This window comes from Anolis carolinensis, unplaced genomic scaffold, assembly GCF_035594765.1.
Source record: "Anolis carolinensis isolate JA03-04 unplaced genomic scaffold, rAnoCar3.1.pri scaffold_10, whole genome shotgun sequence".
NCBI classification, from domain to species: Eukaryota; Metazoa; Chordata; class Lepidosauria; order Squamata; family Dactyloidae; genus Anolis; species Anolis carolinensis.
In genome coordinates this window covers 18009063-18034442 of record NW_026943821.1, presented here as the reverse complement: position 1 = coordinate 18034442, position 25380 = coordinate 18009063, and the positions used below count along the sequence as shown (strand labels likewise).

The 25380-nt window shown below is 40.8% G+C and overlaps 1 protein-coding gene across 1 annotated transcript; it reads left to right on the top strand.

Moving 5' to 3' along the window:
• Positions 1 to 11621: 11621 nt before the first annotated feature.
• Positions 11622 to 18300, top strand: cited4 (Cbp/p300 interacting transactivator with Glu/Asp rich carboxy-terminal domain 4). The gene is made up of 2 exons (XM_062962475.1): positions 11622 to 11885; positions 16200 to 18300. The coding sequence occupies exon 2, from the start codon at positions 16213 to 16215 to the stop codon at positions 16831 to 16833; it is 621 nt and encodes a 206-aa protein (XP_062818545.1). The 5' UTR covers positions 11622 to 11885; positions 16200 to 16212; the 3' UTR covers positions 16834 to 18300.
• The last annotated feature ends 7080 nt before the right edge of the window (positions 18301 to 25380 follow it).

The window sequence follows — 25380 nt, the reverse complement described above, 5'->3', positions numbered from 1 at the left end:
CAGAGGTGTTCCAGCTCTGATGAGGAAAGTGATGAGGAAACGCCCGGGTTAAGGAGGACAGCTGACAGTGATGAGGATTTGTAACTGGCATAAAATGGGGCTTGGGAGCAATTGCAAATTGCGTTGGGCAAGGTAATCTGGACAAACGCTTGGGATCTGTGTGGGACGCTTTCCTGAAGACTGGTGTGTTTTCCTGTGCTGAGACCTTGACCTTCCGTCGTCTTCTTGACGGACGCCATCTCCTGCTTTGAAAACTCGGATTGAACTGACCACGGCTTGCCTTCTCCCTTCTGGACTTGGAAACTACAAACGTCTACTTCTGGCTTTGAACCACGGAAAGGAACTGGGTCTACTCTTCTGCTACAATCCTTGGCTGATCTGTTCGTGTTGGAAATCCTGTCTGCTGTGTGTGTGGGAGCGACGCAAGTTCCTCTAAGCACAGTGTTGGCAGCAGAGAGGAATCTGCTGCCAATTAGTTGCATTCTTTTGTATCTTTTGTTCCTCGGCTTTTGTTTTGTTTACCCTCAGGCTGAAGCAAGCAGTTTGTTTTTACCCGGATTAAACTTCGGTTTAATCCGGTTTATCTTTTGTACGTTTTTTCCTTGTTCCTTTTTTGCTCCTAAAGGCTAAAATTGCCTGGCCCTTGTGTTTTACGGGCATTTTTGAGTTCTGTAATTAAATAAACTCTGTTATCTTGAACCTTGTGGCGTTCTGTCCTTGACAGTAACATTGCTGTGTATTGAACTGTCAAATTTTGTTGTAAAACATGATGTTTTGGTGCTTAATTTGTAAAATCATAATGTAATTTGATGTTTCATAGGCTTTTCCTTAATCCCTCCTTATTATCCAACATATTCGCTTATCCAACGTTCTGCAGGCCCGTTTATGTTGGATAAGTGAGACTCTACTGTACTATGTCTTTGCATAAGCATTCAAAATTCTCATCTTTCTCCATCCAGCTCCATTGGCATGTATCATATATTTCAAATAGACGGAGAATTTTTTAATATATTTTCAAAACGTCACAAGACCTCAATATTCGCTGAAGCTGAAGTCTTCACTAAGCTCTAGTCAGCACAGTCAATGGAGAGGAAGACGGAATATTCAGTGCCGCAACTGGAGGCCCAAAGGCTATTTATGCAATACATATTTGAATGCCATTCCATTTATAACCCAAATAATTATCCATGCACAAGAAAGGGGCACTACTAATAGGCCTGGGGGAGTCTATCAAAAATCTTTAGAAAAATTATTGAATGAAGATTGAGCAGAGTCACTGGACATGGAATGTTGATCTTTTTGGCATAGGGAAAGGTCTGAGTAAATAAACATACTGAGAGTTCTGAACAAAAGCTCAGATCACTACAACGTTTTGTTGCAGATCTCAGTTGTTGCTACAGGTTTGATCTGTCTCCTGTTTAAAACATTTCTCAAACCGTTGTTGAAGGCTTTAATGGCCAGGATCACAGGGTTGTTGTATGCTTTCCGGGCTGTATGGCCATGTTCCAGAAGTATTCTCTCCTGACGTTACGCCCACATCTATGGCAGGCATCCTCAGAGGTTGTCAGGTATGGAGAAACTCAGCAAGGAAGGTTTATATATATCTGTGGAAAGTCCAGGGTGAGAGAAGAACTCTTTGTCAGTTGGAGGCCAGTGTGAATGTTGTAGTTAATCACCTCAATTAGCATTGAATAGCTTCATCTCCTGGCTTCTTCCTGCCTGGGGGCATCCTTTGTTCAGAGTCGTTAGCTGCCCTTGGTTCCCATGTCTGGAACTCCTCTGTTTTCAGAGTGCTGCTTCTTATTTACTGTTCTGATTTTTGAGGGTTTTTTTAAATACTGGTAGCCAGATTTTGTTCATTTTCATAGTTTCCTCCTTTCTGTTGAAGTTGCCCACATGCTTGTGGATTTCAATGGCTTCTCTGTGTAGTCTGACATGATTGTTGTTGGAGTGTATCTTAGGCTGGAGCCACATTATTATAAAGGGAGAAGCCTCCCTGTCGCAACATGTGTATATTTTGTATAGTTCTGATGACTCAGCAGCTAGTTGCTGGAATAGGGGTGGGGATTTTATCAGATGCCCCTTGTCACACAAATAATAACTGCTGAAATTTTCTCATCTGCACAACCATTAGAAAGACAGGAGCCTGGTTCTTTATTTGAGCAGGCAACTCAGTAGTGGCTCAAATACCACAGACACTAGGTAAAGGTTTCCCCTGACGTTAAGTCCAGTCATGTCTGACTCTGGGAGGTTGGTGCTCATCTCCATTTCTAAGCCGAAGAGCTTGTTGGATAAGTGAGACTCTACTGTATAAATCAACCACAGTCTGGTCGTGTCCGACTCTGAGAGTTGGTGCTCATCTCCATTTCTAAGCCAAAGAGCCGGCGTTGTCCATAGACACCTCCAAGGTCATGTGGCCGGCATGACTGCATGGAGAGCCGTTACCTTCCCGGCGGAGCGGTACCTATTGATCTATTCACATTTGCATATTTTCGAACTGCTAGGTTGGCAGAAGCTGGGGCTAACAGTGGGCGCTCATTCCGCTCCCCAGATTCGAACCTGCAACCTTTTGGTCCACAAGTTCAGCAGCTCAGCGCTTTAACACACAGACACTAGTGACATATATAACACAGTTTGTCACATTTAAGATACAAAAATTCCTTAAATCTTTAGCCATTTGTAAGCTGTTCCTTAGAAAGGCTGAGCGAAGGAAGATAGATACTTTTGAACTGTGGAGTTGGAAGAAACCAGATGTATGTAGTACCTTGTATGTTGTGTTTGTATTGTCTGTTCTTGATAAGGCCAACTGGCTAATCAATAAATTGTTGTTGTTGGAAGAAAATTCTGAGAGTGCCCTGGACTTCAAGAAGATCCAACTATTCCATACTCCAGGAAATAATGCCCGGCTGCTCACTGAAGGGAAGGATATTAGAGGCAAAGATGAAGCACTTTGGCCAATAATGACAAAATCATGATACTGGGGGAAATTGAAGGAAAAAGGAAAAAGGGCCGACCAAGAGCAAGATAAATGGATGTTATCCTTGAAGTGACTGGCTTGACTTTGAAGGAGCTCGGGGTTGCCACAGCCGACAGGGAATTCTGGCGTGGACTGGTCCATGAGGTCACGAAAAGTCAGACCAGCTATGCTGCTCAAAGAAACCAACTCTTTGATCTCAAAGAACTCAATTCCCTGCCCACAATAAAACCCATGTAATCTCTACCCCAAAGGTACCACAAAGAGAAGCAACGAATGATATCACTACGGTGTGGACAAGTGTCATAGCCTGATCACGTTCCATGGAGGAAAAAATACTTTCTACTTCAACTTCCCAATTTCAAGAAATGAATGTCAGAAATGATGTGAATCATGACGTTGACATCTGTGGGTGGAGCCAGCTGGGTTCTTTTTTATTTTCAGATGCTGTTCTCTCCACATTTGCTTCCTTCTCTTCAAAAACTTAAGAAGAAGTGGAAGGGAAATTTTTCTTATACTGTTATGTGACCATAAAAGGTTTAAGTGTGAGCCGCTGAGTCAGTGGTTCTCAACCTGTGGGTCCCCAGGTGTTTTGGCCTACAACTCCCAGAAATCCCAGCCAGTTTACCAGCTGTTAGGATTTCTGGGAATTGAAGGCCAGAACATCTGGGGACCCACAGGTTGAGAACCACTGCTCTAAGTGTCCCTGCCATTGGTACAGTAGAGTCTCACTTATCCAACATAAACGGGCCCACAGAACGTTGGATAAGCGAATATGTTGGATAATAAGGAGGGATTAAGGAAAAGCCTATTACACATCAAATTAGGTTGTGATTTTACAAATTAAGCACCAAAACATCATGTTTAACAACAAATTTGACAGAAAAAGTAGTTCAATATGCAGTAATGCTATGTAGTAATTACTATATTTATGAATTTAGCACCAAAATATCACGATGTATTGAAAACATTGATTACAAAAATGCTTGGATAACCCAGAATGTTGGATAAGCGAGTGTTGGATAAGTGAGACTCTACTGTAATGCCCAAAGACATTAATATCCTGCTCTCTGTATGCTAAGATATTGATTTGCACACTCATCTTGTACAGTAGAGTCTCACTTATCCAACAAAAATAGGCCAGCAGAATGTTGGATAAGCAAAAATGTTGGATAATAAGGAGGGATTAAGGATAAGCTTATTAAATGTCAAATTACGTTATGATTTTACAAATTAAGCACCAAAACATTGTGTTTTACAACAAATCAACAGAAAAAGCCATTCAATACACAATAACGTTATGTAGTAATTACTGTATTTACAGATTTAGCACCAAAACATCACAATGTATTGAAAACATTGATGACAAAAACATTGGCTACTAACAAATTGAGGAGCCCCGGTGGCAAAGTGCGTTAAAGCACTGAGCAGCAGACCAAAAGGTCTCAGGTTCAAGCCCCGGGAACGGCGGGAGCGGCTGCTGTTAGCTCCAGCTCCTGCCAACCTAGCAGTTTGAAAACATGCCAATGTGAGTAGATCAATAGGTACTGCTCCGGCGGGAAGGTAACGGAGCTCCATGCAGTCATGCCGGCCACATGACCTTGGAGGTGTCTACGGACAACGCCGGATCTTCGGCTTAGAAATGGAGATGAGCACCACACCCCAGAGTCAGACATGACTGGACTTAACGTCAGGGGAAAACCTTTACCTTTTACTAACAAATTGACTACAAATAAAGATAGAATTGCATAAAATGAACTTATAGTAACAACATTGTCGAATTATTATATCCATAAAAAGTTCAATTCTTGCTGCCTAGAGAAACAGCTGTGGATCCGGGCTGGAGGCAGACTGCGTTGGATAATCCAGAATGTTGGATAAGTGAATGTTGGATAAGTGAGACTCTTCTGTATTTTATCTTATTATTTTATTCAATTTATTTTATTTATTTCCAATATTTCTACCCCGCCCTTCTCCCCGAGGGGACTCAGGGCGGCTTACACAACTGGCAGGATCACTACCAGTATATCATAAGACAATAAAATAATAAAACAGTTAAAATAGTTAAATAACATATTAAAATACAATATAAAAAGATTTAACACAGTGCAACGCTGAATATATATGTCAGTTATCCATCAGACCTTGTGCAAGAGCCTTAATCCAATCCATGTCAACGCTAACTGAGTTCATTCAACGTATAAACGTATAAACCACATTTCAACGTATAAACCACATTTCAATAAAGGAATATTCAGGGCAGGCAAACAATCTGCAAAACAAACATAAGTTATTGCTACCATTTGACTGTATCAATACCATTCCCTTGTTTCACACTGAAGATTTTATTGCAGAAAGATGGCAAACAGGGTTTATTAAAGCGAGATGATACAATACCCTATGGTTAATCTGAACGGGACACAAGGAATGTTATCAATATGGATTTCCAGTCAGTTACTGACACCTGATTGTTTTTCAGCACCAGGCTCATGAATAAGAAACAGAAACCTGTAAAACCAGTTCATGTGACCTTGTGACGGAACATCTCCAGCTGGCCATGAGTCACCTGTACAATTTCACGTTCTCAGAAGGGTTTTTTTTTTTAAAAATAAGCAGATATTCTAACTGCACAAATTTCCCACATGCACGCATAAAAAACCAAAATAATCAAGTAAAAGTGAGAAAGACAGAAAGATAAATGAAGCCAAAATATTATTTGCTCCTTGCTTGCTGCCACCAGCCAGAGATGACCCATTTAGTAGGGGAATTGGAGTTGTAGTCCCAAAAAGAGGTATTTCCAAGCTCTGAGTCAGAAGAGTCAATCTCCAGTGAAATGAAGGAATAAGCACAGCCTAGCCCAAGGCAAGCCCATGTGAACAATGGTCAGCACCATAAGCTTTATGTTGCTCATCCAGTTGAACATCTTCACCCAAGATTAGGGAGGAGAAAAATTAAATGTAGATAATTAGTAACTTGTACATATGGGCAGAAAAATATCATTTTTGGTGTCTTACTAATGGTTTAGTAACATTAGGATGTCTGAACCCATGCATTCATATATGTCACTAGCTGTGCCCGGCCACGCGTTGCTGTGGCACAGTGGTAGTGGTATTGGTTAAAAATTGTTGTGTAATTTTTATTTGACGATATTTGTATTTTTTTAATTAATTTTATTGTAAGTTATATTTTTATTTATTATATTTTATTATTTTCTTGTATTATTTTTAGTTATTTTCTGTTATTATAGTATTTTATTGCATTAATTTTTTAGTGTTCTTAGTTATTTTTTAGTGTTTTTTATTATTTTTTATTGGGTTGTTAGGAGATCAAGTTGGAGGAGCTTAGCCTTCTAACTGGCAGCAATTGGATAAAAGCAATTATTCCTCTCTCTCTAATTAGGACTTTATTTTTCTTTTCTTTTTGTTGTATCAACCTAGAGCCGTGGATGATGGGTTGTGTCGTCAAATTTCGAGGTTGGGGGGCCTGTAGTTTTGTTGTTTTGTAGGTCGCCGTGATGCCATCACTCTTTTATATATATAGAAGATTAGCTACATTTAATGCTAATGATGCATAGAATGCATGTGGCCAGACATCCTATTATTACCAAGCCATAATAGTACCTTATGGTTACATTTTTAATCAGTTTTAAGGATTTTAACTTTACAGTAGAGTCTTGCTAATCCAACCTTCGCTTATCCAACATTCTGTATTATCCAACGCAGTCTGCCTTTTGTCCAGATCCACAACTGTTTCTCTAGGCAGCAACGCGCAGCAGGCTAAACATGCCCAACACCAACACAAGTGCAGCCACGCTCCCAAACAAGTGGCAGACTTGTTATAAAACATGATGTTTTGCTGGTTAATTTGTAAAATCATAACATAATTTGACGTTTAATAAGCTTTTCATTAATCCCTTCTTATTATCCAACATTTTGGCTTATCCAGCGTTCTGCCGGCCCGTTTATTTTGGATAAGCGAGATTCTACTGTAATTTTTAATTAATACCATTGAAGTTTAATTCTATTTTAATGTTTGTATGTTTTTGGATTTAAAACTGTATTGAAATGCTTTTAATGTAAGCTGCTTTTAATCTCCTTTGTGGAGAGAAAATAATAATAATAATAATAATAATAATAATAATAATAATAATAATGCGCGCATCATCCGAAAATACATCACACAGTCCTAAACACCTGGGAAGTGTTCGACTTGTGATTTTATGATACAAAATCCAGCATATCTATCTTGTTTGCTGTGTCATACAATGTTGTTGTGTCAATAATAATAATAATAATAAGTAAAAGGTAAAGGTAAAGGTTTCCCCTGACGTTAAGTCCAGTCATGTCTGACTCTGGGGTTGGTGCTCATCTCCATTTCTAAGCCGAAGAGCCGGTGTTGTCCGTAGACACCTCCAAGGTCATGTGGCCGGCACCCACCGGAGGGAAGGTAATGTTACCTATTGATCTACTCACATTGGCATGTTTTCGAACTGCTAGGTTGGCAGGAGCTGGAGCTAACAGCGGGCACTCAAACCGCTCCTGGGATTTTGAACTTGGGACACTAAAATGATGTTTTTCTGCCCATGTGTACAAGTGACGTCGAAGGCTTTCATGGCCAGAATCACAGGCTTGTTGTATGTTTTCCGGGCTGTATGGCCATGTTCCAGAAGTATTCTCTCCTGATGTTTCACCCACATCTATGGCAGGCATCCTTAGAGGTTGTGAAGTATGGAGAAAATAAGCAAGGAAGGTTTATATATCTGTGGAAGTTCCTGGGTGGGGGGAAGAACTCTTGTCTGTTGGAGGTCAGTGTGAATGTTGTAATTAAACACCTTTGTTAGCATTAAATTGCCTTTCCAGGCTCACATCTGGCTACCAGTATTAAAAAAAACCCAAAATCAGAACAGTAAATAAGGAGCAGCACTCTGAAAACAGAAGAATTCCAGACAGGAATCAATCAGGGGCAGCTAACGACTCTGAACAAAGGATTCCCTCAGGCCAAGATGTGAGCCTGGGAAGGCAATGTAATGCTAATAAAGGTGATTAATTGCAACATTCACACTGGCCTCCAACAGACAAGTTCTTCCCTCCACCCATGAACTTCCACAGATATATAAACTTTGTTTAGTTTTTCCATACCTCACAACTTCTGAGGGTGTCTGCCATAGATGTGGGTGAAACATCAGGAGAGAATACTTCTGGAACATGGTCATACAGCCTGAAAAACATACAACAACCGTATACAAGTACCAAGTCTTGGAAAGCTAAGCTTCAGGCCTTTGTTTAGGGGCAGAAAGAGTGAACGGAGCCCAACTTCTTGGCTCCAGCTGAAATGCTGACACAACTCTGCCTCAGCAGCAACCGCCGCCTTTGCTCTTTCCGTTTCAGCAGTTATGACCAGCCTTTCACATCCCTTCTCGTGGGGAAGAGGTGTTTAGTTAGACCATGTCGCAACTTGCTGTGCATGTTTATGTCGAAGCAAAGACCAAGAATGAGCAAAGGCCAGTTAATGATGAATCCTTCTTTGTGCCTGGACGATGCTGGGGAAAACTGAGCAAGAGTCCAGAGCGGCTGCTCTCCAACAAACAGAACTAAATCGATTCAGCACTCCTTTCAGCTGCTCCTATTTCTTTTAATTAAAAGTAAACATCAAGCGGGAAAGTGGGAAACATATCAGAAAGCTTAGTCAGCAAAACCAGGGACAAGAGGGCAACAGGAAAGTACACAGGAAAGAAAAACGCAAAAAGTTTGGATTTTTTTCTCTTTTGCTGCTAAAGTCTAGTGCAGGGATCCCCAAACTAAGGCCCGGGGGCCGGATGCGGCCCTCCAAGGTCATTTACCTGGCCCCCACCCTCAGTTTTAGACTTAGGCTCCCCCAAAGTCTGAAATGACTTTAAGGCATACAACAACAATCCTACTTAACTTGATTATCTCATTGGCCAGAAGCAGGCCCACACTTCCCATTGAAATCCTGATAGGTTTACAGTATGTTGGTTAAAATTGTTTTTATTTTTAAACGTTGTATTGTTCTTTCATTTACTAATATTGTGCTATGGTAATAATAGAATATATTGTGTATACATATTGATAATAATATTATAATGTAATACAATATAATATTTATTTATTTATTTATTTATGACAGTATTTCTACCCCACCCTTCTCACCCAATAGGGGACTCAGAGCAGCTAATAATAATGATACAATATAATAATATTGTATAATATAATAATATTAATTATATCTTATATATTAAATGTAACATTACAGTACTAATATTACGGTATAGTGGTATAGTGCTATATAGTAATATATAATTCTAATATTGTGCTATGCTAATAATATAATATATTGTATGTTACATACAACTTGTAAGCCGCTCTAAGTCCCCTTCGGCGTGAGAGAGGGTGGGTATAAATGTAGCAAATAAATAAATAAATGTTGTTGGGGGTTTTTTTGCACAACAAATAAGACATGTGCAGTGTGCATAGGAATTTGTTCATATATTTTTTTTCAAATGATAATTCGGCCCCTCAACAATCTGAGGGACCATGAACCAGCCCTCCACTTAAAAATTTTGAGGATCCCTGGTCTAGTGCAGGGATGTCAATTCATTTTCATCAGCCTTATGGATACCACTGAATCCATAGATGGAGGATCTGTGAATACAGAGGGACAACTACAGTAGAGTCTCACTTATCCAAGCTAAATGAGCCGGCAGAACCTTAGATAAGCAAATATCTTGGATAATAAGGAGAGATTAAGGAAAAGCCTATTAAACATCAAATTAGGTTATGATTTTACAAATTAAGCACCAAAACATCATGTTTAACAACTAATTCAACAGAAAAAGTAGTTCAATACGCAGTAATGCTACATAGTAATTACTGTATTTACGAATTTAGCACCAAAATATCATGATATATTGAAAACATTGACTACAAAAATGCGTTGGATAATCCGAAACGTTGGATAAGTGAGTGTTGGATAAGTGAGACTCTACTGTAACTTCATTCTTTGGAGTTGATGGGTAATAGCACAACGATTCACTCCTAACACTCTCTTTACATTGCAAGAGTGTTTGTTTTCCAATGAACAAATCCACAATGGCGCTTGCATTTGTTCCCTTAGTAGTAAAGGTAAAAGTAAAGGTTTTCCCCTGACATTAAGTCCGACTCTGGGGGTTGGTAAACCGCAGAGCTGCTGGACTTGCTGAGCGAATCTGGGGAGCAGGGTGAGCTCCTGCTGTTAGCCCCAGCTTCTGCCGACCTAGCAGTTCGAAAACGTGCAAATATGTGTGCAGGGTCTGTTGTGTGCAATACATTGTATGTCTTTGTTTGAATGTTAGGGCGAACTGTTATATTTAATTTTTTAAAAAATGAGTAGAAACCTGGATTGAAAATAGTGGATAACATGTAGAAAAAGCAATTCTGTATGTTTTGAGTTACTGATAATAATATGTGCTCAATGTTAGAATTAACCGGTTGATTGACTAATATAGATATGCATGTACATTTCAAAAGGATTGTTATCTGACTATATCTGCTATAATTTGCTGTTTTGTTATGTACCATATACAGTAGAGTCTCACTTATCCAACATAAACGGGCTGGCAGAACATTGGATAAGTGAAAATGTTGGATAATAAGGAGGGATTAAGGAACAGCCTATTAAACATCAAATTGCATTAGGATTTTACAAATTAAGAACCAAAACATCATGTTTTACAACAAACTGATATAAAAAGCAGTTCAATACATGGTAATGTTATGTAGTAATTCCTGTATGGTGGCGCAGTGTGTTAAAGCACTGAGCTGCTAAACTTGCAGACCGAAAGGTCCCAGGTTCAAATCCTGGGAGCGGAATGAGTGCCCGCCGTTAGCCCCAGCTCCTGCCAACCTAGCAGTTCGAAAACATGCAAATGTGAGTAGATAAATAGGTACTGCTCCAGCAGGAAGGTAAGGGCTCTCCATGCAGTCATGCCGGCCACATGACCTTGGAGGTGTCTATGGACAACGCCGGCTCTTTGGCTTAGAAATGGAGATGAGCACCAACCCGCAGAGTCGGTCACGACTGGACTTAACGTCAGGGGAAACCTTTACCTTTACTAATTTCTGTATTTACGACTTTAGCACCAAAACATTGCAATCTATTGAAAACATTGACTACTGAAAGGCAGACTGCGTTGGATAATACAGAACGTTGGATAAGCGAAGGTTGGATAAGTGAGACTCGACTGTAATTAATAAACTGTTTACCCACCCAAAAAAAGAAAGAAAACATGCAAGTGTGAGTAGATCAATACTAGGTCAGCGGGAAAGTAAGGGCTCTCCATGCAGTCATGCTGGCCATGTGACCGTGGAGGTGTCTACCGACAACGCCGGCTCTTCGGCTTAGAAACCTTTACCTTTTTACTATCTATCCCTGTGTGTGGGTTTTCTGCAAACGGTGTGGATACTGTAGGTGTGTGTGTGGGGAGGGGGTGGCTGAACACACCGGGAAAGGGGGTGGGGAGAGAAGCAGCAAGGCTCTTTAACTCGGGTGCAAAAAGGCTCCAAACTCCCGCCTTTGTGTGGCAAACAAAAACAGGGAGGCGGGACCTGGGAGAAGAAAGGGGAGGCGGAGAGAGAGAGGGAAGGAAGGGGGGAGCCCGCAATCAGCAACCAGGAAGCCTCTGCCAATCAAGGCCCGCGCTGTCCTCGCCTTTGCATCACGGCGAGTATAAAAGCCCAGCTGAAGTTTCCCCGACTTGGGTGGAAGGGACACAGCGGAGGCCTTGCAGGGAGGAAGGCAGAAGGGAGAAAGGGCGACAGATAGGCAGCTCAGAGGCCTCCTCCTCCTCCCTCGGCTTTTGTCCTGCGGAGGAGGGCCTTCGAGGGGCCTTCGTGGGCTCCGGACTGCCATCCTCAAGGTAGGTATCGCAAGCCGGGAAAGCGCCTCCATGGGCCGCATTGTCTGCGCTCGGCTGCCGGGCGGCAAAGGGTTAAACTTGGGAGTTTTGTGCGGGAGGAAGGCACTTGGAGCGGGAGGTGGAGGAGGCACCTTGCTCCCTCCTCGTCTCCTTTTTTTCCTTCCCCTTCCCTTCCCTTCTCCCTTCCCCTTCCTTTCCTCCTTTCTTTCCTTTCCTCCTTTCCTTTCCTCCTTCCTTCCTTTTCCTTTCCTCCTCCCCCTTCCTTTCCTCCTTTCTTTCCTTTCCTCCTTCCTTCCCTCCTTCCTTTCCTTTCCCCCTTCCCTTCCTATTCTCCTTCCCTTCTTTCCCCTTCCTTTCCCCCTTCCCTTCCTTTCCTCTTTTCCTTCCTTTCCTTTCCTCCTTCCCCTTCCTTTTCTCCTTCCCCTTCCTTTCCCCTTTCTTTCCTTTCCTCCTTTCTTTCCTTTCCTCCTTCCTTCCCCTTCCCTTCCTTTCCTCTTTTCCTTCCTTTCCTTTCCTCCTTCCCTTCCTTTCCCCCTTCTCCTTCCCTTCTTTTCCTCCTTCCTTTTCCCTTCCCTTCCTTTCCTCTTTTCCTTCCTTTCCTTTCCTCCTTCCCTTCCTTTCCCCCTTCTCCTTCCCTTCTTTTCCTTTCCCCTTCCTTTCCCCTTCCCTTCCTTTCCTTTCTTCCTCCCTCTTCCTTTCCTTTCCCCTTCCTTTCCTTCTTCCTTTCCCCCTTCGCCTTCCCTTGCTTTCACCCTTCTCTTCCTTCCCTTCCTTTCCCCCTTCCCTTCTTTTCCTCCTTCCCTTTCCTTTCCTCCTTCCCCTTCGGGGACTCGGGGCGGCTTACATGGGGCCATGGCCAGAACAATACAATATAACAGAATATAAATAGAACAACAAATCATAACATATTGAACAATACAATAAATGGTAATATACACTACATTACATTACATTACATTACAATCAAACAAGGGCGGGCCACATGAACACTAAGTTAAAGCTCGGGGTGAGGAAAGAAATTTCCTTTCCCCATCCCCTTCTCTTCCTTTTCCTTCCCCTTCCTTTCCTTTCCCCAGCTCCATCTCTCAGCAGCATCCTTCCCCTCTTGGGCCCGTCCTCGACAAAGCTGTAACCGCCTTTGTCTCTCTCAAAGCTTCACAGGAAACTTTGCTGCCTGGCTGTCACTTGCACATACATACATACACCCAAAACACACACACACAGAGCCAGGGGTTGTCCTTGGCAGAATAAACAGGCCAAGCGCACACCCTTTTCTGGGAACACAAAGGCTGCCTTCCTTCCAGAATATCAAGGCAGGTAATCCACAATGTCTGCTTTGGATTGAGTAATTGGGATTTTATACAGCTGTGTGTTCCTCTAGTCCGGGAATGGGCAAAGTTGGGCCTTCTGGGTGTTTTGGACTGCAACTCCCACCACTCCTAACAGCCTCAGGCCCTTTCCTTTCCCCCCTCCGCCGCTTAAGCGGCGGAGGGGGGAAAGGAAAGGGCCTGAGGCTGTTAGGAATGGTGGGAGTTGCAGTCCAAAACACCCAGAAGGCCCAACTTTGCCCTTGCCTCCTCTAGCCCCACTGAACAGAAGCTGGGGCTAACAGCAGGAGCTCACCCTGCTCCCCGGATCAGCAATTTCAGCAGCTCAGCCGGCCCCAGAGTGTCTGACACCAAACATGGAACAAAAGCTGTGCTGGTTGGGAATGATGGGAGTTGTAGCCATGTGCAGGCAGAGAGCATCATCTCGGAGAAGGCAGCTCTATCTTGTGTCGTGCTATGGCTGCCTAATCCAAAGCTGAAGCAGGGGGAAGGGCCGCTGCCATCTGCTGCCACTGTCGGGAAGGGGGGCTGGAATTGTGTGTGTGTGTGTATATATGCAGATGCACACAACCCCCTCCAGCAAATTAGCTGCAGCTCATTGGTTACAGAAACAATGCACACTTGTCTTAAATGTAAGAATTGTAAATGTTTTGGGGTGTACGATCCATAATGGCAGGTACAGTAGAGTCTCACTTATCCAGGCAGAACCTTGGATAAGTGAATATCTCGGATAACAAGGAGGGATTAAGGAAAAGCCCATTAAACATCAAATTAGGTTATGATTGTACAAATTAAGCACCAAAACATCATGTTATACAACAAATTTGACAAAAAAAGTAGTTCAATACGCAGTAATGTTATGTTGTAATTACTGTATTTACGAATTTAGCACCAAAATATGATATATTGAAAACATTGACGACAAAAATGCCTTGGATAATCCAGAACCCTGGATAAGTGACTCTACTGTACCTTGCCTGTGTTGGCTTAGGACTGTATTTGTCAGAAAGGCATTGCACTAACTACCTCTTGTATAGCCAGTACTAAAATAGATAAATAAATGGCTAGACTTATATAAGGTTTGAGGTTATGCTGCTTCAAGCTCACTCCCAACTTACAGTGACCCTGTCCTGAGTGGTTTACTATTGCCTTCCTCTGAATAAAGCCTATAGTACCTGCTTTTCCTGGTAGTCTCACTTATCCAACACTCGCTTATCCAACGTTCTGGATTATCCAATGCATTTTTGTAGTCAATGTTTTCAATATATCGTAATATTTTGGTGCTAAATTCATAAATACAGTAATCACTACGTAGCATTACCACGTATTGAACTACTTTTTCTGCCAAATTTGTTGTCTAACATGATGTTTTGGTGCTTCATTTGTAAAATCATAACCTAATTTGATGTTTAATAGGTTTTTCCTTAATTCCTCCTTATTATCCAACATTCTGCCGGCCCGTTTATGTTGGATAAGTGAGACTCTACTGTATTTACAAGTCCTAGCCTCTGTATAGGTTGCCTTTGAATAGGGGTTGTTGTATGTTTTCCGGGCTGTATGTCACTCAAAATACACAGAAATCTATGAATGTACGTATATATAAAGTTGTCCTATGTTTAGCTAATATACAGAATAAAGCAATGATAATAGACTAAATATAATTATTCCAGACGCATGAAAATTGGACAAATGAAAACTGTTTACAACATCACATGACACATTATATTCATGTTTATATGTTTTCCACAATGACAGATAAGTATACTCAATGACTGAGTTCAATAATTAAAATACAGTATTGTCCCATGCAGATAAAAGTCTTTGGAATGCATGGACAATAAAAATTCAAACAAATGATAATTTCTTCTATAAATTGTGGTTCAGTTTAGATGCATTCAACATAGTTCCATGTACATTAGTGTCTCGGGGATGCATATAAAGGAGTGAAAAACAACGTATCCCGGGTATTTTATGATCCCTCTTTCTGGATAAATATCCCTTCTTGCAGTGCAGTAATGCTATGTACAGTAGAGTCTCACTTATCGCTTATCCAAGGTTCTGGATTATCCAAGGCAATTTTGTAGTCAATGTTTTCAATATATTGTGATATTTTGGTGCTAAATTCATAAAAACAGTAATCACTACGTAGCATTACCGTATATTGAACTACTTTTTCTGTCAAATTTCTTGTATAACATGAAGTTTTGGTGCTTAATTTGTAAAATCATAACCTAATTTGATGTTTAATAGGCTTTTCCTTAATCTCTCCTTATTATCCAAGATATTCGCTTATCCAAGGTTCTGCCGGCCCGTTCAGCTTGGATAAGTGAGACTCTACTGTAATTACTGTATTTACAAATTTAGCACCAAAATATCAATGTATTGAAAACACTGACTTCAAAAACATTGACTACTATGACTGCGTTGGATAATCCAGAAAGTTGGATACGCGAATGTTGGATAAGTGAGACTCTACTGTAATGCAGTTAGAGACAGCTTAGACTCAACTTTTTCTATCAAGAAATGTAGTTCTCATGTTTCTAACAAAACTTTTGAAACTTTAAAGATTGAACTCTGCATCTTTGCCTCAAGTCAAAGAATCTTTGCAGCCCACACCACTACTGCTTGCTGTAGCTGAAATTGCTCTATTAAGTATCCTGTTCTGTAATTTCCATAACACTATGCAGAGAACCCGGGAACCATTTTGTACCTGCTATTCTTGGTTTCTCAAGGAGGAGTTGTGCCTTGGGAATCATTTGCTTAGAGCAGTGGTTCTCAACCTTGTGGGTCTCCAGATGTTTTGGGCTTCAACTCCCAGAAATCCTAACAGCTGGTAAACTGGTTGGTATTTCTGTGAGTTGTAGGCCAAAACACCTGGGGACCCACAGGTTGAGAACCACTGGAGATGGAGCCCATTTGGCGAGTCTTGTCTGAGATTGCTGTTCCTGTTCTAATCACATGCATCCTGTCCTGTCTTCTCTTGCAGTGCTCAGATCGCCATGGCTGATCACATGATGATCCCAATGAACCACAGTGCAAACGGGCTACAGGGCTACCGGATAGGGATGAATGGGATGCAGGGCTCTCCACAGCATGGGCAGCATGTTCTAAGGACGCTACCAGCTAACCACCAGATGACACAGTATGGAGGCCCCTCCATGGACGGAACAATCAGGCCTAGGCCCAACATCAGTGGACAGATGGGTCACCACCAGGTGACAAGCACCATGATGTTCAACAGTCCAAGTCAACAGCAACAACAGTATATGGGGCCTGTGGGCGCCCAGCAGCTTATGGCCAGCATGCATTTACAGAAACTCAACACACAATATCAAGGCTATCCTCTCATGGGCATGAACAATGGGTCCTTGGGAACGGGGGCTCAGCAATACCGAATGGGGCCCAGCCAGCATCCGGTCATGCAGCACATGCCCCCTCCTGCATTGACTTTGAACGTTATGGATACAGAACTTATTGATGAAGATCTTTTGACCTCTTTGGCTATGGAACTGGGTCTGGACAGAGTTCAGGAGCTGCCAGAGCTTTTCCTGGGGCAAAATGAATTTGACTTCATCTCGGACTTTGTGAGCAAACAGCAGCCCAGTGCAATCAGCTGTTGAATGCTTCTGCTGGTGCTTCTAAATGATGGTTTGATCTCCTTCCTCTCCAAAACACTTTACTTTTATCTTCCCCATACACAAATAAGACAAGCTTTTCCAACTCTACTTCAACCCACTTCTCCAAAACACAACGGACAATAATTGGACTTTCTTTGTTGTTGTTGCTTGCATTTCATTGCTCCCTCTTTTGTGTGTGTAAAGAAGAGCAATGGATGGAAATGGAATGCCTCTGCAGAAGAAACAAAGATGGTAGATTATTCATTTTTGACCCAGAGGAAAGTAGGCTTTCTGTGTTTGGACTGCTACGTTGAAGTAGTGGATGGGCACCAAAACCTGTGCTGTACTGTCAGCAAGTGGTCTGAACATACTGCCATTGGATGTAATTTTGGTGGCATTTTTCAACTCCCATTGAAAAGCGAGTCAGTGGGAGTGAATGGTTTGCTCTTCATATTGTCCACTATTTTTCTTTGAGGATCTTGGATAACGATATACTGTATTTTTCGACTACAGTTCACAGTGTAGTCTGCTGGTCATGGAGGAGGCTGGGCGCAGGAGGGGGGGATTCTATCAATTGTAATCAAAAAAGTAATTTTGCCCAATTCTGCTTTATTGCTCCCTGTGCTGTTAAGTTAGCAAACACATCTCCTTATTGGCTCAAGAGAGATCACTGTCCTCAAGTGTTTTGTTTGGTGTTTCTCCTTTGTCCCTACTTTTTTCCTTTTCTTTCGAAAAAAAAAAACAAAACAAATACAAGATGTCTTTAAAAATGGAGTCACTTGGCAAGAATGGATGAGCCATTTAGTTTATAGAACAAGCCTTCCCCAATGTGTTGTTAGCTAGATATTGGTGGACTCCCAACTTCCACTGGCATTAAGTGAGTTGTAGTCCAAATCATCAGACAGCTGGAGATGGAGGAGGAGGCTGTTGGAGGACTTCCTTCAGGCTTCTGCCACCATGAGCTTTTGAGCTGCCATTTAGCTCTCTGCATATTAAACCAAAAAAAAATGCTGTAATTATGTATATTACTGATTTTATTTTGAAGAAAGCATTTTATTTATCACTTGTATGTATGACCCTTATTTATTTGGAAGGGCTGAATTATGGCCTTTTGAGATTTACTAGAAAGGGCTAAAGATACACTGAAGTGCATGCCCCTCCAAATTGTGTTTGCTATCAATAACCAAGGTTGCAAAAATCACAATTTGGAATCCTCTTTCCTTTAAGGTTTTATATAATTCTAATTGTTTTCTACAAAAAAAGGGGGGAGGTAAAAGTTCGAGGGATGGGGTGGAGTTGATGGCTTGTTTTCCTGCCTAGCCTTGTCTCCAGATGCTTTGGGGAAGTACAGGAACTACTACTACCCTTCTTGTTGCAAGCACATAGCAGCATGTTATTGTTGCTTGTGAGAATGTACAGGTGATTCTTCTCTTTTTTTTCCAAATAAAAATGAACCACTTGGGCATTGAATATGCTTAGTTTGTGCTGTGTCTCCTGCTTTAAATATTCAATAAGAAAACACAGATCAAGGATATTCCCAAGATCTAAAGCATAATCCCACTTCCTTTTTAAAAATAAGACAAGGTAAAGCACCTTTTCTGCACGTGAAATGTCTTCAATCATTACACCTCTTCTTTCAATGAAAGATATCGAGTATTCTGTAGATACTGGACAAAGTGTATGACTGTTATCTCACTAGACAGAGTAGACTTGTTTGGACTGCTGTTCACACCACAACCATTAATGGGGCTTTTAGTCCAAAACATCAAGATAATATCAGGTTGGGGTGGTTTTTAGAGAATATAGTTTTTAGAGAATATATTATTTCCTGCTTTCTACTATGAATGCAGAGCCCTCAACATGTTTGCTGTTCATCTCGCTGAGGGTTCTTCCTCACTGCCCTTTATCCCAGGATCTCATCCCAGGTTATCTGCTTTAACCAGATAACCTGGGATAAACAGATAATCTGGGATCAGATCCTGGGATAAAGGGGCAGCATAGAAAAGCCCTTAGTGCTTTGTTGTGTGCTTTCAAGTCACTTCTGAGTTACCGTGATCCTAGGGTGAACTTGTACCTTCTTGGGAGAATTTATTCAGAGATGGTTCGCCCTTGCATTCCTGGGAGGTGGAGAGAGTGTGACTTTCACAAGGTCACCCTGTGGTTATCCATGGTTTAGCAGGGATCTGTATCTTGGTCTCCCAATGTCCTAGAACAGTGCTCAAACCACTATACTATGCCAACTCCCCATAGTGTTCTACCCTTGGCAGTGCTAATTAGAGCTGATCCTCAAAATAACAGGAGGGCCAAAGGTTCCTTTATGTGAATTATTTACTTCTGCTACTAAGTATGGTTTTGCTCAAGGAAAATTGTGCGTTTATACTTTCTATGCCAATGAGTGGCTATGAGATACTTTGAGTCTGTTTACAATGCCTTGAGTAAATATTGCATACCTTTTAATCTGGGTTGAATACTTTGACCTCAAAAAAACAATCAGATGGTATCTTCTAATAATGGTTGAATTATTTATCCTTTTATTGATGGCGGCTGCCATTACTTTTTTATACTCTCCAAGTATGTAAATACTGTTTTTCTTTTTGTTTTTTACTGGGGAGACTTCGTTGGTATCATGCCCACTAATAGATAATGAATTTAGTCCAATTATTTAATGTGGTGTCCATATTTAATAGACTAGCTTTCTTCAATTGAAATCCCTCTATAGAGGTTTTGTTCCTTACTGTTGGCCATGGTGATGTGGATTGGTGGGATTTAACATCCAAACCATGTAGAGTATAATAGGTATATATTCATTTATGGGAATAAAACCACTCTATACCAAATCACACCACTTGACAATCAACCCCATTTACTTGCAGGAGTTTTCCAGAATCTTAGAACTAGAAAACTCTCTCCCCGTAGTCACTAATTAATCCTCCTTGTAAAGAAACTTTGTGATACCGAGGCCTCAACTTGTCTCTTTCTGCATGTTAAAATGCACTCAAATTTTCTTGAAAATATCCTGTCATTCCAGTAGTAAGCCAAAGCATCAAAGGATGTGGGGCAGGACTGGATCTTGCTTTGTTAATAACACACAGGTGGTGTGTGTTATTCAAATGACCCAAGAATCAGTTTCTGCTTTAAATACTATGGCTCATTCTAGGTTCGGCACCTTCCCTTTGCTCCTGGCTACCACTCAACATACACAAACATCAGCCTGCTGCTTAACAACAGGAAATGCTTATGACAAAAGGCTACTTCATGTGCTTCTTGGCCTGGAACAATTGTTCATTGATGGGATTATTCTCTGCTCCTCTCACATGAACAACTTTCTCTAAACAGTGTTTGACTTGCTCTAGTTGTTGCCAGGTATGTGAACCAGAGCTTCCCTCCAGCCCTAACAACTTGCTCCTGGATTGTTGCTTGCTCTGTATTCTATTTCCACAGTCATCTTTTTGAATTTTTGGATGCAAAAAAAAAATTCCCCCATGCAAATTCTTCAGAAATAATTTGTCAAATTCTGGGTAAATAGGCATGGGATCCTTTTGGTGAGATACAGTATTTAAATATGCCTTGCATGTCCATATGTTCCTTTTTTAAACGTGGTGCAAGGAGCTTTTATTTTTCCTTTTGTGCTCTGTCCAAAATGTTCACCTGCAGCAGTTGAGCCCTGGAACGGCCCATGGCTGTTTACCTGTTGGGAGTCGATTCAGAAATGAAAACTGTTCCCAAGGGAAGGAAAAAGAGGGTGCACTTTATAGTCATGCTTTTGTTTCTTTCCCCTCTAAACCAAAACTAGCTGGTCCTCAGACATTCTGGATCACCGGACTATGTGCACTACAACATAGTACTACTACAACAAAGTCCCTATACCCAATGAAGAAATCCAGATGGTTTTCAACTCCTGATAACATTTTGGGTTCTGGTTTGTTATTACAACACAGCAGGAAGATGTGGTTGAAAACAATGAAATGCTGGTGATTGTTCCCTGTTAGGTTGCCTCACTGGTGCTCTAGCAAGAAAAACTGGCAGTTCTTTTCTTCCTCTTTCTCTTGCAAATGGAAAAAGAGAGTTGGAAGCAGTTAAAATCATGTTCAAATATTTGTCAGTGACCAAGTTGAGTAGCCTATGTTGGACTGCAATGGCTTTGGATCAAACGTTGCCCACATGGGGAGGCACAGTGCAAAATCTAGATGCTGATAATGAGCAACATTGTCACTGTATACAAATTAACAACACATTCTCAGGCAGCCCTAAGCCATTGAAGACCACAGCTTGGAAATGTTACCCCCTTTTTGGATCTCAGCTCCTAGACTCCCACAACCAACATGATCATATTAATTTGTGGGATCTGGAAGTTCTAATAAAAAAACATCCCCAAGATCTGCAGGCTGGGTAGCAAGGTGGTTGGTACAAATAGATTTACTCCTAAGCACTCCCCTGCAAGACATTATACATATATAGTTGGGTGGGAGGGAATAAGTAGAATTATGACAATAAGTAGCATTATGTACTTTTGCATGTTACTCATGGTATAACAAAATTAACATATAAATCAGCTTTTCTGTTTCCCTTGAATTGCCAGCAAAGGTTGATCTACAACTTGGCCCCGTTTCTTCTGACTGTGTAACAATTAAAAAATGTCCCAAAGCTGCAGCAGATATAAGTATGGAGGAGGACCTTCCTTATCTGAATCACTCAGTAACATATGGATATACTGAATCACACTCCTACTTTTCTTATGTTATAATTTTTTTTTCTCATAAAGGAGGGCTACTAATGCTTGATGATATTATTTTATTTATTAAACTATATGCCTGCCTAAGTGCCCATATGCAGAGTTGTAACTATTGGAGGAAGGGTAAAATGAAAGCATTGGCTCCAATAAGAAACTTCTATCCAAATTAAATTTTCTTTCAGTCTCCACATTTAGGGATTGCTGTAACTTAAAACCTAAGTTGAGCATCTAGACATAGAGTTTATGCAAGTAAAAATACCAAACACAGCAAATAGAGGAGACCTTATTGAGAACGATTTTTAATGTCTTGTTCTTTGTGATGCTAGAAATTTGAATACTGAAGGAAAATTTAATTAAGAGAGCATTATTCTTGTAGGGGACAATAATTTTGAGCTCTTAGGACAGTAAACAAGAAAACACAATCTACACGTGTATACAATCAATTTATGCAGACTAAAACCATATTAAACAAGTTGATAGGTTTAAACAATCAGAAATTGCTTTAAAAATGTCCTGATCCAACCCTGATCTTACACACATCCCAGGCAGTGATGGAGCTCCTACTTCTACTATTATAGTTTCCTTAGAGTGTTAGCTCATTGTTTGGCTCTGAGCAGAATAAAAAAACATGAGTGTCTTCTAGAAGGGCTAATAACTATAAGACATAAGGGACATGGGGAAACAAGAGAAATAATGTAGTTATAACTCAAGAAATTGTTGGGGAATCGGGTGGAAGAACTGGATCCTGCTGAGCCATGCCTGATTTTCTCACTCTCTGCCTCTGCACGCCAAGCTGCCCCTGGCATTGCACATTTTTGTTGCAACATCAAGTGCAGATGAGAAGTAACTCCTGTAGACAGTTAAACGGATTTTGGCCTCAAAGATCATAACTCAATAATAATGAATGGTAGGCAACAATCTTGACATCTCCTTCCAAGGTTTCTCAGGACCCTAGAAACTGAACTCCCAAGAGTTCTATACCAGGGATAAGAGAATAGTTACTGGAATGCAACTCGCATCAGCCATAGTCAAGGTAGCAAATGGTGAATCGTGACGGGACTTGTACTTTGATTATGTCAGAGGAATTACACATAACTCACCTCTGATCTACAGGGTTCAGTTATCACCTATGCCAGGACTTGTGAATAAAGGGATAAGTGCCTCTGAGAATGCAGAGAGCACTTTTGCATCCTGACATCAGGCAGTTACATTCCCTCTGCCATTCTGCAGATAGAGTAGGGCACTTATCTAATGAGAAGCCAAGATGTATTATTCTGGTTAAACTGTTACAAGCCATACAGGTGTAAATAAAACAACACTGCCCTACAATGTTTCATCAACTGATCAAAAGAAGACCATGGCAGCATGTGAAATGGCACAATATATAGTGTATCCAAGATACTCTCAAGCGAGATACTCTCAAGATGGTCAAAAGATTATTTGTTTATTAGTTGAATTGCAAAACATGCTTTATCTTATAGTTGCTTTTAAGGCCTTCTTGGGGGGGGGGGGTTCAGAAACATCTTCAGAAATGTCTAAGCAAAGGAATCTAAAACTATGTACATCATGTGTGTAGATCTGTGCCAGCTGGAAATAGCAAATAGATTTGCACCTCAATTATGATGCCTACTTGCTGACACAGATTACATTGGCTAAACCATAATTAAACATGGGAGGGAAGAACTAGCCACACATACCAAATTTAGCCTCTCAATTTGTTCAGAACAATATAATGAATAAATAAAATAATAACACCCCAAAGTAAAGGCGGCTACCCTCACAGGATTGCTGAAACAAAAGGAAGGATATAATGACCAAAAAAGAAATACTGTGGACCTCTGAAACACTTTCTTAAGAAATTCAGTGCCACAATGTTGAATTAGAGGAGTGATTAAGGCAATTATTAACTGCACCCATCCAGCGTGCGCGAGAGAGAAAACAATAGCACATGTTTCAAAACCCTTCTAGCCGTAAGACAAAGTTGGAAATGTAATTAGGTATATTCATTGGACTTTATTAGACTCCAAACAACTATGTGAATGTCTTTGTTCTACTGATCATAATCAAGTTCCATTTTTTCCATCCCAGTCTGCAGCTTCCCTGTGTAAAGAAAGCAACTGGGTGGGTGGAGTGGTAAGTGGAAAAGAAAAAAATAGCTTTGTGAGAAAGCACTGCTGGCCCCTAGTGTGAGCAGCAGCCAGCTCTTGTATATAAATAGTCAAGTGCAGGAAAAGGCACTTTCCGCTTGGCTGTCAGAACACTGTGAATCAACAACTTTTTTTTTTTGAGCAGGAAATAAAAAGATAGACTGCCTGGTCCTTTCCATTGTAAAGCTCTGCATCTAGTCCATTTTTAAAGGGCCTGGGCATTCAACATCAATCTGTTTTCGTGTTTCTGATGCCTATCTGTTTTCAATCATTCCAATCAAGATGATTTGCTTGTGATACTTATATCCTACATTTCCTTCATTGAGCCCAAGGCATGCCTCTCGTGTTCACAACAACGCTGTGGCTACCAGAGAGTCTGACTAGCCCGGGATGACATGATAAGTTTCACAGCTCCATGGAGACTAGAATCTAGACCTCCCAAATTCCAACCATCAACCAAATTGTTATACTATACACCATTGGTAGGTACAAATGACCAGGATTTCTCTGCTACAACACACCTACAGTGGAATTCCCTCCCAAAGGTAGTCAAAGTGTCTCCATTCTTGTTGAGTTTGTGGCAAGTGATGAAGACTGTGTTGTATTACATTGCATGTGACCAAAGACAATGTAAAACAACACAGAGACAAAAGCAAAATTTTTGAAGTTCTTTTCTTTTCAAAGGAATTAATTATATAAGTTGTTGCAAAGATCTCCAAGAGTAAAATATGGTTGAGAAACAAATATATTTGTTCACTGTTCGATTTTTTATTTAAAAATCCTATCGTCCAAAAGAAAGGGAAACATACTTCTGAAAAGGCCACAAAAAAAACCCCAAATAGCAAGAATAGAGAGGAGGGGTTTAGATGAGCACCTAATTATGTTCTTGCCGAAGCACTTCTTCCACTTCATTGCTTACTGGAAATCTAGTCTGGAAATCCTAATTCCACTGGACCTTTTAAAAGAAAAGCCATGGAGTATTGTATGCATGGATACACACATTTTACTTCAAGCAAGACAAGGTTAAGAAAGGAAATGAGCTAAAAAGATTCTCCAACCAAAAATCCTGCTTTTAGGAGAATGTTTTCAGCTTGAAAAGTGATAATAGTGTACATATCACAACAAGCCCTGGTTACTTTTAGAAATGATTTTGTTTATTTCTCACATGTAGGCAGTAGCTTTCTTAAACCAATGCATCCTCTTGGAACCTGCTTCTGCTGTTCTGAAACCTAGCCAGCACATGAAAATAAACAAAAGAAAGGAAGTACAACACTTAACCCTTTTCAGCTGTGCATAAACTTTTCAGAGGCTGCTGCTGCCCTCTGCTGCTTGATTCTTTTCAAAATGCAATACAATTGTTCCACCACTTTTATTGCAATTCTAAATTCTAAAACTAAAAATAAAAGGGAAAAATGCAATTCTCCAACTACAATGTCAAATAGGCAGCATGGTTCCCAACCGTTTTTTGACCAGGGACCACTCTCCAACTATCCATTAGTACCAAAAGGGTTACAAATCAGTTTTTGGTCAACTTTAGATTTGATTTGGTTATTTGGGGTACTGATCCAGAAAATTGAATTGGATAGACCACATCAGCTCTAGTATCTGAGACAGAACATATGCCATCCAGTAGTTGCCATCTGCCTGCCCACAGAAAACAATATTTAATAA